General features: G+C 48.2%; 8 protein-coding genes across 8 annotated transcripts in view; 5 read left to right on the top strand and 3 right to left on the bottom strand.

The window, feature by feature from the left end:
• Window positions 1-210: 210 nt before the first annotated feature.
• BDV27DRAFT_124882 (putative ribosome associated DnaJ chaperone Zuotin) lies at window positions 211-2,003 on the bottom strand. Its single transcript, XM_032066201.1, has 3 exons — window positions 1,782-2,003; window positions 1,547-1,687; window positions 211-1,477 (listed from the first exon to the last, which is right to left on the bottom strand). The coding sequence occupies exons 1-3, from the start codon at window positions 1,932-1,934 to the stop codon at window positions 434-436; spliced, it is 1,338 nt and encodes a 445-aa protein (XP_031929805.1). The 5' UTR covers window positions 1,935-2,003; the 3' UTR covers window positions 211-433.
• A 168-nt stretch (window positions 2,004-2,171) lies between these two features.
• BDV27DRAFT_124881 (LYR motif-containing protein) lies at window positions 2,172-2,983 on the top strand. Its single transcript, XM_032066200.1, has 3 exons — window positions 2,172-2,500; window positions 2,556-2,732; window positions 2,811-2,983. Exons 1-3 carry the CDS (start codon window positions 2,428-2,430, stop codon window positions 2,903-2,905), a joined length of 345 nt encoding a protein of 114 aa, XP_031929804.1. The 5' UTR covers window positions 2,172-2,427; the 3' UTR covers window positions 2,906-2,983.
• On the bottom strand, window positions 2,958-4,442 carry slt11 (Pre-mRNA-splicing factor ECM2). Its single transcript, XM_032077814.1, has 2 exons — window positions 4,230-4,442; window positions 2,958-4,159 (listed from the first exon to the last, which is right to left on the bottom strand). The coding sequence occupies exons 1-2, from the start codon at window positions 4,368-4,370 to the stop codon at window positions 3,146-3,148; spliced, it is 1,155 nt and encodes a 384-aa protein (XP_031929803.1). The 5' UTR covers window positions 4,371-4,442; the 3' UTR covers window positions 2,958-3,145.
• Window positions 4,443-4,924: 482 nt separating this feature from the next.
• Window positions 4,925-6,849, top strand: erg6 (sterol 24-C-methyltransferase). Its single transcript, XM_032066199.1, has 3 exons — window positions 4,925-5,377; window positions 5,434-5,468; window positions 5,524-6,849. The coding sequence occupies exons 1-3, from the start codon at window positions 5,171-5,173 to the stop codon at window positions 6,416-6,418; spliced, it is 1,137 nt and encodes a 378-aa protein (XP_031929802.1). The 5' UTR covers window positions 4,925-5,170; the 3' UTR covers window positions 6,419-6,849.
• Window positions 6,850-8,030: 1,181 nt separating this feature from the next.
• BDV27DRAFT_124877 (putative aminotransferase) lies at window positions 8,031-9,519 on the top strand. Its single transcript, XM_032066198.1, has one exon. It carries the CDS (start codon window positions 8,085-8,087, stop codon window positions 9,396-9,398), a length of 1,314 nt encoding a protein of 437 aa, XP_031929801.1. The 5' UTR covers window positions 8,031-8,084; the 3' UTR covers window positions 9,399-9,519.
• A 788-nt stretch (window positions 9,520-10,307) lies between these two features.
• Window positions 10,308-12,415, top strand: BDV27DRAFT_155614 (putative transporter; the record flags this gene model as incomplete). The annotated part of the gene is made up of 6 exons (XM_032072175.1): window positions 10,308-10,504; window positions 10,554-10,577; window positions 10,673-12,047; window positions 12,107-12,123; window positions 12,174-12,251; window positions 12,307-12,415. 6 exons carry the CDS (start codon window positions 10,308-10,310, stop codon window positions 12,413-12,415), a joined length of 1,800 nt encoding a protein of 599 aa, XP_031929800.1.
• Window positions 12,416-12,492: 77 nt separating this feature from the next.
• Window positions 12,493-13,665, bottom strand: BDV27DRAFT_170525 (oxidase ustYa family protein; the record flags this gene model as incomplete). The annotated part of the gene is made up of 3 exons (XM_032075320.1): window positions 12,493-12,537; window positions 12,807-13,294; window positions 13,356-13,665. 3 exons carry the CDS (start codon window positions 13,663-13,665, stop codon window positions 12,493-12,495), a joined length of 843 nt encoding a protein of 280 aa, XP_031929799.1.
• A 667-nt stretch (window positions 13,666-14,332) lies between these two features.
• Window positions 14,333-14,665, top strand: part of BDV27DRAFT_86458 (uncharacterized protein) — a 1,016-nt gene continuing 683 nt past the window's right edge. Inside the window, exons 1-2 of the mRNA XM_032077813.1 lie at window positions 14,333-14,447; window positions 14,503-14,661. Coding sequence (XP_031929798.1) covers window positions 14,381-14,447; window positions 14,503-14,661 — 226 coding nt within the window. The 5' untranslated portion in view covers window positions 14,333-14,380. The remainder of the gene's footprint in view (window positions 14,448-14,502; window positions 14,662-14,665) is intronic.

Genomic DNA, 14,665 nt, shown 5'->3' with positions numbered 1-14,665 from the left:
ATGGATGTGCAATTCTGTGCGAGTTCTATTTAATTAGCTAAATGACATATTATGGCGGTTAGTCCTGTTGGTATAGAATATAGGGTATGCTCGTGGGAAGGTTTGGGGCTTATTGAAAGGATAAAAAGGGCTACATGTCTCTATCACTTTGGAACTGTTGTAGGTGCTCTAGAAAGGCAATTACGGGGTAATGGTAACTATCAATGGAGGTGGTTCTATAACATTGTATATCGCTAGCTAGAATGAAAGTATAAGATGCATCAGAATCGTTGCCTCCATTAGTCTTTTGAAAACCAAATCTATCTATCTATAGATCGTGATCATGCGTTTTTTAAGCTATGCGCCAGATCGCTGGACGAGTATCTCTAGCAAAGAACCGTGTACTAGAGACGCATTATGTTCATAACAAAGTCATACTTTCTAGATGAGTAATCTAGAAGTTCTTGGTCTCGCCCTCCTTGAGCTTGCCGGCACCAACCAGCCTCTTAGCCTCCTCAGCGTAAACGTTCTTGACAGCAGCAGCATCCTTGCCAGCAGCAGTAAGACGCTCAGCCAAACCAGCAAGCTCCTCAGCATCGATCTTGCTCATGATAAGCTCAACGTCGGTCAGGACGGAGTCGACCTGAGCGGCGGAAGCCTCGCCATCAGCGAAGTAGTTGACGTCCTTGACGGAGCCCTTGACAACACGCTTGTTCTTCTTAGTAGCGTTCTTAGCAGCCTCTTTGGCCTTCTTGGCCTTCTCACGCTCAGCCTTAGCGGCCTCCTCGGCATCCTTCTTACGCTGCTCCTCTTCCAGACGAGCCTTCTCCTTCTCCTCAGCCAGACGCTTAGCCTCGGCTTCCTTCTCGAGACGCTTCTTGTCCTTGTCGGCACGAGCAGCCTTACGGAACTTCTTAATACGCTCATCCTGAGCAGCACAGTCGTCTACGAGCTTACGGAGACGAGCAGTGTCCTCAACCTTGCGCTTGCGGCGAGCGTTGGCGTTCTTCTTCTCGGTCTGACGCTTCTGGTCACGGCTTTCGCCATCATCGGGCACATCCTCATCAAGGTACTCAAAGGTACGCCAGCTGTCGAAGTTATACCAGAAGTTGTAGAAGTTGTCGACCTCCTCGAAGGTGCTGTTGTCGTCACCCAGCTTAGGAACAGGCTGGATCTTGGAGAAACGACCCTCGGACTCGAAGACACGGTTCCACAATTTGTAGAAGTTACCCTTGGCAGCCTCCTTCTTGGTGGGAGGCTCAACATCGGCAGCTTCATCGACGGAGTCGAACTGACGACGCTTGACGGGATCCGAGAGCACTTCGTGGGCCTTCTGGATACACTTGAAGAAGCTGTCGTTCTCATCACGGTCACCCAGGGCGGCCTTCTTGTCGGGGTGGTGACGGAGAACCTTCTTGCGGTGGGCACGCTTGATCTGCTCGGGGGTGGCGCGCCAACGGTACTTGGTAATACCAAGGACGGCGTAGTGATCTTGGCTCTGTGAAAGAGATGTTTAGAATCTTTGAAGCTGTAAAATGTACATCCGTAGCGAGGTCATCGGACATACCTTCCAGTCCTTAGCGTCCCGAGACAGCATCATGGGGTCTTCGTCCTCGGAGATTTCGCCATCATCCTCCTCCTCAGTCTTCTTGACGTTCTGCTGGGCCTGGATTCTCTCATCCTCAGAGAAAGTGCGGTGGTGACGCTTCTAGAGGGTTGTTAGCACCAATTCAATATATCAATATCCGATAGTGAGAACCGCAAGGAACTCAACTACCGAAACTGAATAAATGAGCACATACTCTACGAGCGTGGGCCAAGAAGTGAGGACCAACAGCCTCCAGGTTCCTCTGCGTAGCACCAGAGAGAGTGCCAACGGCCTTGAAGTTATTCTCGGCGGACCAGCCCTCAGAAAGGGCGGGCAAAGAGACGTTGACGACTTGAACAGTAGTCATTTTGTCTAAATCGAAGCAATTGTCTTGGATGTGCTTCGGGGAATTTAGGAGGGAAAGATACCCAAAGTTGTGTGCTAGCGATAAGAATGGGGGGCTGATGGCAGAAAATTGAAGAGCCCGATTTTTCTTTTTTTCTGCCCCGACTTCCCGCTTTCGGCACTTCCAATCAGACGGCGGGTGTTTCGGAGGTCATCGAAGGCCATGGATTGACTGACCATGTCAGGAACGAAGAATTATATTCTTTTTGCAACTTCTTATCCCGGATTCTGACATTATTTTCTCAGCTATCATATTCGTCTATAGAAAGCTTTCTTCTTTGTCACTTCAGTTGCCTATCCGTGTCGTCGCATCGAATCAATTCTTTTATCGCCAAAATCTTGAACCGATACTGTGATCGCCGCAAAGCCCGGAATTTGGCACGGAGAGAACAATATAAGACGATTAAAATCTTTCTTCAAACAACTTTCGACTCATACTATTGTATTATAACGAAATGACTGCCCCAGCCCTTTCAGCCCGCGGCGCTTACCGCCAGATTCTCCGCGCTACCCGCATTGCATTCCATGGTTAGTACTCTACTTTGTGATAACACTTCTTAAGAGCTAACCATTACTTTCACAGAGGACACTCGTGTACTCCTCGCCGCTCGTCAGGAGGTGCGCCGTCAGTTCGATGAACATAAGCGCGTAGGCATCGATACGCCCATGCAGATCAACCATGCTATTGAAGTGGCAAACATCTTAAAGCACAACATTGTGCAAGGAGTGAAAGAGGAGGGGAATGAAGCAGCGAAGTGGGGTAAGTTGTACCTGATTATTTGCACAGTACTTTGCATGCATTGGATATAGACAGAGGCTAAACCATGCGACTCTCTAGAACTCCGGATTCACGATGATATCGAGCGTGGTGACAATGATTCGATTAAGCATGCGGGCAAGGACATCAAGATTCATAAGGCTTGTTCCGCATAAGGTCGCTGTGTGAGAGCTTTCTACAAAGGATGGACATGATAACACCAGCATTTTTGCATTGTATTATAGTATACCCAACTTTTCTCTCCTTTGGCGTCTTCTGGGGTATTTCGATTGAAGATATAAATGTAACAAAAGAGAAATAGACACACATCACAACGCCTGCTTTAAACATACAAGTAATGCCTCCTGATTCCAATGAACAATATGCAGAGAAGTTATGGACATGTCAACGTGCAACTAATCACCAGACAAGCTGGTATATTGAACTTCACCACTACCTGGGGGCGGGGCGACAGCGTAACTCCGGGGCTTCTCCTGTTTGCCAAGATCTTCACCAGCAGCGGTGATCGATTTGTTACCTGAGCCCGAGGCTCTCGCTGTCGTCGCGGCCGAGCGACCTTCGCGGGCATACTTCATACGCTCATCACGGTCCATGTTATCCAATGGCTTAGGCTTTCCCCAACGAATCCGTAATGGACAGCCCTGAATGACAGCCTTGCCCTGGCAGTGCTTGGCGGCCGCCTCTGCACCTTCACGAGTAGCAAAGTTTATGAATGCGGAGTGGGCGCGATGAGAGCAGACCAACGACCGGAGCTGTCCAAACTGCGAGAAGAAGGTACGCAAAGTATGCTCGGGAAGGTCATCCTCAACACCAGTGGCAAAGAGGGACGTAACATTTGGATCCGCGGGCGGGAGAATATCCTCTTGTGAGGGCGGCAGTTGAGCCGTGCCGGGGAACGGACGGCCTCCACGGCCACCACGCATATTTCCGCGTCCTCTTCCTGGTAAGGGCGCACCCCTCCTGCTTTCGGTCGTACGGATAGGTCCAGGGCCATTGCCATAACGGCTATGTACCACCGGCGCGTTTGTTGACGGTTTCTCGCCCTCCTCATCCTGCGGAGCCTCGATTTGACGGGGCTTTCTGTAATAGGGTTCGCTGTTTGCGAGCCTCCTGAGAAGTTCACGCGCTTTCTCATCTGTTTTCTCATACGCTTCGACCGCACCGCGCCCTTCTTCGATTTCCTTCTCATGCTCCTGCGCATAGTATTCACGGTTGATTGTGCTTTCCGGGCCCGGGGCAACCATCTTCAGCGCAGCATCACGAACGACGATTGGCAGTCCAAATGACAAATCGAGCATGCAGCACTGGCAACAATTCTTCAGACGTGCGCAGGTTAAGCAGATCGCCGTTCTCTTAGTGCGTGCCGTGCGGTCCGCCTTCCAGCGGAATATGGTGAAAGGGCGAGTGCACTTTTTCCATCGGTTAGCATGACAGCATTTAAAGTGCTGTAGACGTATTCAAGACGCAGAACCAACTTACGATTTTGCATTCTGCGCCATGGTCCTCCTTCAGCATCTGCACGTACGGATTATCGGGCAGGCAAGTTTCGCACACGGAGGGAAAATCGGTTGTTTCCCATCCTGATCGGTTCAGGTCTTGTTTAATTTGCGGAGGAGGCATATTGATGTGCTATTATCCTAGCTCAAATGGTGCGGGGACCCAGAGCAAGGAGGATGTGATGTGTTGGTGGCGTTCAATGGCTGGCAAAAGAATGATGATTATCGATAGCAGCGTTTCTTCCAACTGTGGCTGGGCGGTGTGGCTAATGTGGCTAATGTGCTGACATAATGCTGGAATCCCACGTGATAGGTTCGTGGGCGCAGAGAAGTTGAAAAATTTCGAGGTAAATACGTATGTGGGGAGCTCTCCATCGATAAGAATCTATTATTGAAGATTAAGTGTCCAAGCGAACGTTGCTCAGGGTCCACCAGCAGCTTTCAACATCAAATCAATGTGGATTTTAATCTCCATCGACATTGAATACGCGGAATACGATGATTTCTCACATGCGACTGCTTGAAGGGGTTTAACGCCGTGTCGGAATAACATCCTTCCGGCTCCAGGGCCAGAACCCCGGATGGCTCCTTTCGGTCTAGTCTCCCGCAGCGTGGGTGGCTGGCCAGCTGATTGGCAGGGGAAGTGTCAAATCGTCGCAATTCCGCCTCCTTTCTTTCCGTCGATCTTGTTTGCTGTCTGAATTTATTTCGCTGCTCTATTTTTGACCTCTTCTTTTCTCATTCTTGTCTCTTTTTTCTCTGTTGTCTATCCGGCTACTTGGCTTCTTCCTTTCTTTCTTTGCTTCGTGTATAAATCACTTAGAAGTTTCCCGCTCCGTCGTTGCTGTCCTGCTGAATTCTTGTCTTCACCAATTCACCCCTTTTTTAAACCTTCAACACGCCTGAAGCCAATTGCTTTTAACCATGGCTCCCGCTACTTTGGAACAAGAGAACCATACTCGTGACGCTGAATTCAATCGCGTCCTCCATGGACAGTCGTCCCAGGCTCAAGGCGGCTTCGCTGCCATGCTTGGAGGAAAGGACGCCGCTGCGCAGAAGGCTGCGGTTGATGAATACTTCAAGCACTGGGACAACAAGGATGCCGCCGAAGAGACTGAGGAGATTCGCGCGGTATGGATTACTGGAATTGTACAACTTGTCTACATGTGGTCTAACTATCTCAACAGGCCCGCCGTGCGGAGTACGCTACCTTGACCAGACAGTATGTATTCCAAGCCCAGCTTCATACCACTGGTTACTCTTCTAACATCCTTCAGCTACTACAACCTTGCGACCGATTTGTATGAATACGGATGGGGTACCTCCTTCCATTTCTGCCGCTTTGCCCAGGGCGAGCCCTTCCACCAAGCCATTGCCCGCCATGAACACTATCTGGCCCACACCATGGGCATTAAGAGTGGTATGAAGGTCCTCGATGTCGGCTGCGGTGTTGGCGGTCCCGCGCGTGAGATCTGCAAATTTACCGATGCCAATGTGGTTGGATTCAACAACAATGATTACCAGATTCAACGTGCTACTCGCTATGCTGAGCGCGAGGGACTGAGCGACAAACTGAGCTTCGTTAAGGGTGACTTCATGCAAATGAGCTTCCCCGATAACTCATTCGACGCTGTCTATGCCATCGAAGCTACATGCCATGCTCCTGAGCTTGAGGGTGTGTATAAGGAGATTCTCCGTGTGCTGAAGCCCGGTGGTGTGTTCGGTGTTTATGAGTGGCTTATGACCGACGAGTATGATAACGATAATGCTGAGCACCGCAAGATCCGTCTGGGTATTGAGCAGGGAGATGGTATCTCCAACATGGTCAAGGTGTCTGAGGGTCTTCAGGCCTTCAAGAACGCCGGCTTCGAGGTACTTCACCATGAAGATCTGGCTGACCGTCCCGACGCTATCCCTTGGTACTACCCTCTCGCCGGATCGTTTAAGCACATGACCTCGCCTTGGGATTTCTTTACCATTGCCCGCATGACATGGTGGGGTCGTGGCATCGCCCATCGCTTCGTCGGCGCTTTGGAAACTGTTGGACTCGCCCCTAAGGGTACCCAGAAGACCGCCGACAGCTTGGCGTTGGCAGGAGACTGCCTCGTGGCGGGTGGTGAGAAGAAGCTCTTCACCCCCATGTACCTGATGGTTGGACGCAAGCCCGAGTAAATGCTTCTTAGAATTTGCATTATGTGAAACGTCTGTACAAATACCTCTTTCGTACCAGCATCCCACCTACAGACGTGGCGGAGTATTCCCTTTAATCCGGTGTCATGTATTCCATTGTTGACTTACTTTTCTTCGCCTTGTCATTATTATTACACACCGCCGTGGGACGCTATGTTTTTTTTTGTTTTCATCTCATGTGTTGTCCGAGTTGGCGGACATTCTACGAGTCACTGCTGGGAATGCGCCATGGTGATGATCTTTTCCATTTCGTATTTCCTTATTCTCATGCAAAATGTGTTTCAATAGCCGTTGGTCTGCCGCAACAAAATTCCTTATCATGTGTTGAATAGAGAGATCTTCATACACGGGCAAGTTTCGTCAAAAAATTACCAGTTCATAATAAAACCATGTTCATTACCCGTATCGAGAAACAGAGGATACTTTGCAAGCCATACGTTTTTTACCAACTTTTGCAACGGAGTTCGTCCTTGAAAGGCGCTTGGACCATGAGTTTGTAGATTTTCACTGTGCTTAATCCAGGTCGTGGTGTATGTATATACACCACTATTAATCCCCAGAGGTTGGAAACCCATGCGCCTATGGGAGTGATAGTTGCCAAACGATATTTAAAGAAGTTACTGACTTACTGACCTCCGAGTCGAGAGATTAACCTCAAACTAGCTTTATCAAGGTTACTTGCGCAGTGTGGTACTAGATCCACAGCTGTCCCACCAAAATATATATAGCAATGTATCTTGGTACAATTGTGCTAGAATTACTCCCCCCGCAACGTGTACATTCGACTATATCAACCTCTTCACTTTCCCACATTCTGTGCTAGTAGTACTCTTTATTTTGATTTTATCACAAAAACCTGATAGGATCTCACACATTATGTTAGGTACGGCCAGTACAAGCTCAAAGGTATCCGGAGCAAAGTAACCAAGAAAATAATTGTAACCACTATATCACCCCAAGAAAACGTTGTAAATATACTGTAGTTCTTGTATACCCGAACAGGTTTGAGTGTCTCGAGGTAAAGCGAGGTGTGTATTGGACTTGTGTTTGATAGGTTCATCGTGAAGTGTTCTCGGTAACCCGATGCAATCACCGATGGCCGGTAACAGTATCGGCATTCGGCCTTTGCAGTGGAGACTAACTTTAAACATTCTACGTATAGTACTTCAAAGTACAAAACTATTAGGGTTGTGGTCAATATCAGAATGTGCCTCCAGGATCCAGGTGCATTGTCCTGGGGTTAAATTTCCGCTAGAATCAAGACCAACGGTTGGGTCTTCATTACCATCCTCAATTTACCAGGTAATACCATATAATCTACAATTATAGCATGTAGAGCAAGTCAAATTGTCAAGGTTTCCAGTCCTTGGCTAGTCTATACGTATACGAGTTTCAAGGCTTTTCAAAACCATTGGATAATAATTTCTCGGTCATTCCTCGGAGATCCACCCGAATGTAACCGTCCGTAACCGTTATAACGCCGAAGTCGGTTGTGGAAGTATACCCAATTCTTTCCTAAATTTGATTCAACTTGAAAGAGAAACCTCGATCTTTAGCAATATATATATTCTGTAGTGTCTGTCATATTTAAAAACCTGGCTTGTCAATACACCCTTGCTTACGTTCTCTCCGCATTCCACCGTCCATAATGTCGCAGTCAGGGACAACACATCCGACCATCTCCCGCAGGGCACAGAGTGCCCTAGTAACAGGCTCAAAGAACCTGATGTGGGATGTGATGAACGACCTATGGTGTGAAAAGACAAATCAAAATGGATATGTGAATGTGGGTGTTGCGGAGAATGTCCTGATGCACGATCACCTGTTGAGTTTCATCAACCGGCAACTCGACCTGCCTGCCAAACTACTCACGTACAATGATGGACCTACTGGGTCAGGGAGAACAAAACGTGCTGTGTCCGCTTTTATCAACAGACACTTTCACCCCTTGCATGCGGTGGACTCCAGTCATCTTTTCATTACCAACGGCGTTTCGTCGGCAATCGAGCATGTGTCTTGGGCTATAACGGAACCTGGCGAGGCAATTCTTCTGGGAAGACCGTACTATGGGACGTTCATACCGGATATTTCACTGCGACCTGGAGCAACGGTTATCCCTGTGAGTTTTGATGACTGTGATCCGTTCAGCTTGGAGGCAGTCGAAAAGTATGAACAAGCACTGTTGAGTTTCCAGGAGACAACAGGACGGAAAGTAAAGGGGCTGGCACTCTGTCATCCTCACAATCCACTAGGACGATGCTACCCCAGACATGTGCTAGTGAAGTTGATGGAGCTCTGCCAGAAATATCAGATGCACTTCATTAGTGATGAAATATATGCGTTGTCCGTCTGGAAGAATACCGTCGACGAGAGTCCCAAGCCTGTGGACTTTGAATCTGCCCTCTCACTCGACTTGACAGGCATTATTGATCCCCAGCTTGTTCATATCCTTTGGGGCGTGAGCAAGGACTTTGGTGCCAATGGTCTCCGACTGGGCGTTATCATCTCACAAGCCAATCGTGATATGCTGGCTGCATTAAGGAATGTTGGTCTATATTCTTATGTATCGGGGGTGTCGGAGCACCTGGTGGCTCTCCTGCTCGAAGACGTCGATTTCACGGATGAATATATCCGGTTGAACCGCGAGAAGCTCTCAGAGAATTATGCATTCGTTGTGCAGCAGCTCAAGAGCAATGGGATTGAATATTCGACTGGAGCCAACGCTGCATTCTTCATTTGGATGAATCTAGGGAAGAAATATCGCGAACTCCACCCAAAGGTCAAGGACGATGAGGATGTTAGTGAAACGGTCATGGATCTCTTACTACAGAAGAAAGTCTTCTTAGCTAGCGGCTCTTTGTTTGGCTCGGAGCGTGGTGGATGGTATAGAATAGTCTTCTCGCAGCCTCAAGACTATCTGAGCGAGGCTGTACGAAGAATCATGGCCGCGCTCGAGGCTTAGAATGGATTTCCCCTCGAGATGGCGGCAACGTCGACCATAGCGAGCTGCCTCTTGAGCCAGTACCGGTTCTTCAAAGAAGAAGCTCAAGTTACTTTTCTGAAAAATAGAAAAGCAAGGCTAAATCAAGTTTACCAACTTTCCTTTTGCACTACGACCCTCTCTTGCGAAGAAGAGACAGATACAGTAGAGGATGCATTAGAGGTCTCATGAGCACCAGGGCCTTATAGAAACATTACGAAACGGTTATGTGAAGACGAATGAGCGTCTCTTCGTTTCTGTGTTCCGGGTGGGAGTAGTGATCCGAAAATCTGCAACACAATCTCAAGTTCACCCGGATCCGACATTCTCATAACCGTGAGATACTACTCTTGACGAAGTGACTGTGTATCAACCCAACTGCCACGCACGCTGAGGTTTCGTTGCTCTCTTTTCTATCTTTATTATGGCATAGCTTGACGATTGATACACTCTAAGCATCTTTCATCAAAGGATGTATGACTTTTATCGGTTGTTGTTCCACATCTGCTCCACCACCCTTATCGCGACGCCCCTCTGCGACTCGAAGTTGTGTGACTCGTGTTTTTCCGCCGGACATCGCGTATGGTAGCTGTGCCAGAGCGTACTCGATGCAAATGAGTGATATTATTCTCGTTCGAGTCTAAATACTTCAGTTACTATGCAGCGTTGCAACTACATGACGGCCCGAACGTTTCTGCGTGTCGATTCCTACGGATGCGGAAGGTGCCTAGAGAGGATACTGGACGCAACCAGTGAGACGTCATGTTCATTCCCAATATCAAATATAGATACCTGTCATGTGTGTCATTTTGTTGCGCATGTTTTATTTTCGCACAATTCTAGTTTTGGCTTTTTGCATTCCTAGCCGACGGTTGCACTTGAGAGGCTGCCATGCCCGCCACAACCCAAAGTGAAGTCACCGTCTCCTCTCGCGACTTGGAGAATGTTGTTGTTACTCGTCATGCGAATGAAAGTTTGGAATCGAAGGCTACTCCCAGCGAGTCAATGGTAGAGACGTCTGGGGTTAATGACGGCCAAAATGTACAAACGGCCACCAGCCGGAAGGAAAGATATGCTCTTTGGGCCGGGTACGTTTTGCTTCGTGCGGAAATCTGAGCGTCCCACTGACATGACAAGACTGGCTATTGTTATGCTTGTATAGTACGTTTAGCCGCCCTCTTTCACGGGGAAAAAATCCGTGACAGTCACTGGGTACGTTCCTTAACCTGTAGAAAACAAATTAACTCGAAAGTCAGTGATCTAGACATATCCACTCAGTACAACTACTTGACTTATGCAACGTCCGACCTTGGTCAGCTTTCGCGTCTCGCTATTATAACAACAGCCTCCAGTATTGTCTCGGCCGTTTGCAAGCTTCCAATGGCCAAAGTATCAGACATATTGGGTAGGGCGCCAGCATTTATTCTGACAATCATTATACTAACAGTATCCTATATCCTTTGTGGGGAATCAAGGAACCTGGCAGCCTTGGCAGCCGGCAAGTTATTGCACAGTATTGGTATAGCTGGGATTTCACTTCTTGCCACAGTGCTAGTATCTGACCTTACCAGCCGTCGATGGAGGGCTTTTGCGTATAATGCCATTTACGCACCTTATTTGGTCATCCCTTGGTTTGCAGCCTTTATTGTTGAAGCAGTTGTAGATGGCATAGGTTGGCGTTGGGGCATTTCCATGTTTGCAATCCTTATGCCGGTCTGCGGAGCTTCACTCGTCATACCAATGCTGGTCATACGACTGCGGGCGAAACGAGCTGGTCGATCAATCAGGGTAAAGATGACTCTCTATCAATTCTGCTCTCAGATTGATCTTGGCGGTGTTCTCCTCATCATGACTGGATTTGCAATGTTGTTGTTGCCCTTGAGCGTAGCAGCTGAAACACCAGCTCACTGGACAACACCATGGGTGAGCGCCGTATTGATACTCGGTTTAATTACCCTATGCTGTGTGTACCCATATGAGAAACGGGTTGCGAAGAGCCCAGTTGCACCAGCACGATATTTTCATATGCCAGGAGTAGTCATTGTCTTTGCGCTATCCTGCTTGGATGCTGCTGGAAAGACCTGTGCAGAGACATATCTACTTCCATGGTCACTTGTGGCTCGCCACCTTTCAGTTCGGAATGCGTCATTTTTAATGTATACTGCAGATGTCACACAAGGATTGGCTGGTATCGTCACGGGGTTAGCGATGTACTTGATGAAGTCTTATAAATGGATCGGTATCGCTGGATCTCTGGTTCGCCTTGCCGGTTATGGTGCAATGCTGCATATAAGGAGTAATACTAGCTCTTCAGCAGCGCTGTTCGCTACACAGGTAGTGCAAGGAATCGGCACCGGTGCTATTGAGACTGTGTTCATTATTGCTGCGCATGTCGCTGTTCCACACGCTGAAATGGCTCAAATCACATCTATAACCCTCATGGCGGGCCATCTAGGAAAGGGCATTGGGAGTGCAATAGCAGGGGGTATTTACACCAGTACGTTCCGAGGGCGGCTCCACGCCCGACTTAAGGATGGAAGCAACACAGCCAGGATTGAATCACTATACAACTCAGTTACGGGTGACTTACCAGCATGGGGAACGCCCGAGCGTTTGCTCGTCAGTCAGGCAGTAAGTTGAGACGCAAAGTCAGTACTCATATATTGCCGGTTGCTAATATTCGTGTGTAGTATTCTGATGTGATAGGGTTCGTTGTCTTAAACAATCGGATCTACATGACCCACTAACTCCGCTTAGATATATTTGCATCGCTGCCCTGGTGCTATCAGTCCCTGTATTTGTCCTGACCTTGTTTCTGCCTAACAGAAATCTTGAGTGCGTATTTCGTTCGTGAAGAATAGAGAAGGCAAACTTAACTGAGACACTATAGGGAGGACCCTCAAAGCCTCAGAACAAACACAACAGGCGACCAGGATGAACTTTCTACATCTATCGAGGCACAACAGTGTCGGGAAAGGAGCCAAGTGCCGAAGGCATAGATAACAATGATATCTATGCCTTGCCGGCAAAATGCGCGGCAGAATTCACTTATAAACCCCGGTGACAAGTCTGATATTTAGCCCAGCAATAGCTTACCAATAAGCCTTGGACTATCTAATTCCTATTTGCTATGTGTTATATATCTAATATGCAAGGGTTCCGCCCAAACGGCATAATACTTCATATTGCACAGCAATATCAAGGATGGCATTTCTCGAACACCAAGGTGTTATATTAACTTCCCGGAACAGCTGTAGGAACAAATGGCGCTATTGAAGGATCCGGCTGAACTGGATAGTCACTGGGTGGCTCTTTCATAGCCTGGAAGACTTCTGTCGCAAGCGAGTTCTCGTTCACGTATGCCAGTAGTGCCTCAAAGTCACGGCATACATGCTTGTTCATAAAGTCCGGGAAAGGTTGGTCCCAGCCTCCGACCCAATTAAATAGAATCACATCCACAGAGCCTTGACATTTGATAAATTGGGCCAGAATATCAATACAGTGAGTAATATGGGCCGTGTGCTGGGCATCTGGATTGTTACCGAATTCTGGGTAATAGTAGTGCTCATAGGAGATCTCCTTGCGCAGCATATCAAGACAGTGGAGGAGATGGAAGACTTCTGTTTGTGCAAGGTATGCATCAGGCCCATAGCCGAACTCATCGGGGACTCGGACTGCTAGGGCCGGGTCTTTGCCTAATTTGCGGACCTCTTGCGCTGAGATCAGGATCGGGAAGACTCCCGAGCTTATCCTGGACCACTCGGCATCGGCTTCATCGCCTTGGGGTATGCGCATAATAGAGGGCGGCTCGGAGTCATATAATGAGCCGTTCGTCGTTAGCACGACGCGCGGAATGTCAAATCTTTCTAGTATAGGCGCTGCAGTAGTGCCTTAGCCTGTGCTCTCCCGTTTGCAACACTTTTCGTGGGATTAGCTCACCATAATATGAGGTTGCTTTCCATTTGTCCTGATCACTGAGATGGTTGAGGCAGGCGCGGCTGGAGAATGGTGATAAGAGGAATAAGATTGAGGCACAGAAGATCAGGATGTTCAAACATATTATCCAAAGACTTAGCCAGTGAAGTCTCTTCCTTTCAGTACCAGGGCTGGACCAATAATTCTCTGACTTCGCTGGCAGAGAGTCAGTTAAGAGACCCCTCTCGGAATCTCTTTCGCTGTCCCCCTTGCAAAAACTACTCTCCCCATCGGTGGACGGCCTTGCTATCTCCTTGGGTTTGCAGTGTGACATGATATGTTTTTGCTTGATTGAAATATGCGAAGGATAGTCAAGAGACCAGTCTAAATGATATTTTATGAGCCTAACCCGGAGACTGTGAATCAGATGGCGGTTTCTTGTTTGTTTGTTCACCGCAACAGAAAGGGACCCAGTCAGCATTTGAGATTCCAACTTGCATATGCTAATGTTCGAATAGAGTAAGAAAAGAGTGGTAGGTGCCTTTGACAGAAGTGGATGCTGGTTGAATATATGTTTGGTATCGCATTAGACTTGTTATACGCGACCAAGTATCCACTGTATGTCAAAAATCAAGAAGTCCAGCTTCTGATGGCGTCCTCCCTTACGAATCCAGCATGCTGCATGAATCAAGGAGGGGTAATAGCAGTGTAATCGACCACACCGATGAATTCCTTGGGTATGATGTTTGTTATATGACGTTGTGGGCAGTGGTAGGAAAAAGCAAGCAAGGGAAGCGGCAAGTAAGGAGTGGTTTTCAGCTCGCCACCAGACCGTGCCATACTGTGACTACACTCCACCATGCTCTAGTTAGAAGCCTTGCATGACAGATATTTGTGAGTAAAGCCCAAGGTATAAAATTAGGCCCCCTCATGGGCAATATTGTCGTAAACATTGAAACATCTTTTGAACACAAGCCCCTACAAAACGCCACAACTACCCGGTCCGTCGTATCTCCACCAGTTGTACCCTATCGTGTCTGTCTCCAACCATGCAGTTCAAGATATTCACTGTGCTGCTCGCCATCGGTCTTCCACTGGCCATGGCATCCCCTCTTCGTAAGGGCTCGCTCTTGTTATTTCTGATCAATATATACTCACATGCGTTATGTAGCTAAGGAAGATGCCGAGGCTATTCCCTACTACCCTAAACGGAGCGAGGAAGCCGAAGCCATCCCCTATTACCCGAAGCGCAGCGAGGATGCTGAGGCCATTCCCTACTACCCTAAGCGGAGTGAGGATGCTGAGGCTATTCCTTACTACCCAAAGCGGAGTGA

Source organism: Aspergillus caelatus (assembly GCF_009193585.1).
Source record: "Aspergillus caelatus strain CBS 763.97 unplaced genomic scaffold BDV27scaffold_46, whole genome shotgun sequence".
Taxonomy (NCBI): Eukaryota; Fungi; Ascomycota; class Eurotiomycetes; order Eurotiales; family Aspergillaceae; genus Aspergillus; species Aspergillus caelatus.
Note: the sequence above shows the minus strand (reverse complement) of the source record. Positions and strands in the feature narration are given on the sequence as shown.

Coding starts and splice junctions, on each gene's coding strand:
- BDV27DRAFT_124882 (XM_032066201.1), bottom strand. CDS start 1,934: ATGACTACTGTTCAAGTCGTCAACGTCTCTTTGCCCGCCCTTTCTGAG. Junction 1,688..1,781: donor TCTTGGCCCACGCTCGTAGA/GTATGTGCTCAT, acceptor ACAACCCTCTAG/AAGCGTCACCACCGCACTTT. Junction 1,478..1,546: donor GGGACGCTAAGGACTGGAAG/GTATGTCCGATG, acceptor TCTCTTTCACAG/AGCCAAGATCACTACGCCGT.
- BDV27DRAFT_124881 (XM_032066200.1), top strand. CDS start 2,428: ATGACTGCCCCAGCCCTTTCAGCCCGCGGCGCTTACCGCCAGATTCTC. Junction 2,501..2,555: donor TACCCGCATTGCATTCCATG/GTTAGTACTCTA, acceptor TTACTTTCACAG/AGGACACTCGTGTACTCCTC. Junction 2,733..2,810: donor GAATGAAGCAGCGAAGTGGG/GTAAGTTGTACC, acceptor GCGACTCTCTAG/AACTCCGGATTCACGATGAT.
- slt11 (XM_032077814.1), bottom strand. CDS start 4,370: ATGCCTCCTCCGCAAATTAAACAAGACCTGAACCGATCAGGATGGGAA. Junction 4,160..4,229: donor ATGGCGCAGAATGCAAAATC/GTAAGTTGGTTC, acceptor CGATGGAAAAAG/TGCACTCGCCCTTTCACCAT.
- erg6 (XM_032066199.1), top strand. CDS start 5,171: ATGGCTCCCGCTACTTTGGAACAAGAGAACCATACTCGTGACGCTGAA. Junction 5,378..5,433: donor AGACTGAGGAGATTCGCGCG/GTATGGATTACT, acceptor CTATCTCAACAG/GCCCGCCGTGCGGAGTACGC. Junction 5,469..5,523: donor TACGCTACCTTGACCAGACA/GTATGTATTCCA, acceptor AACATCCTTCAG/CTACTACAACCTTGCGACCG.
- BDV27DRAFT_124877 (XM_032066198.1), top strand. CDS start 8,085: ATGTCGCAGTCAGGGACAACACATCCGACCATCTCCCGCAGGGCACAG.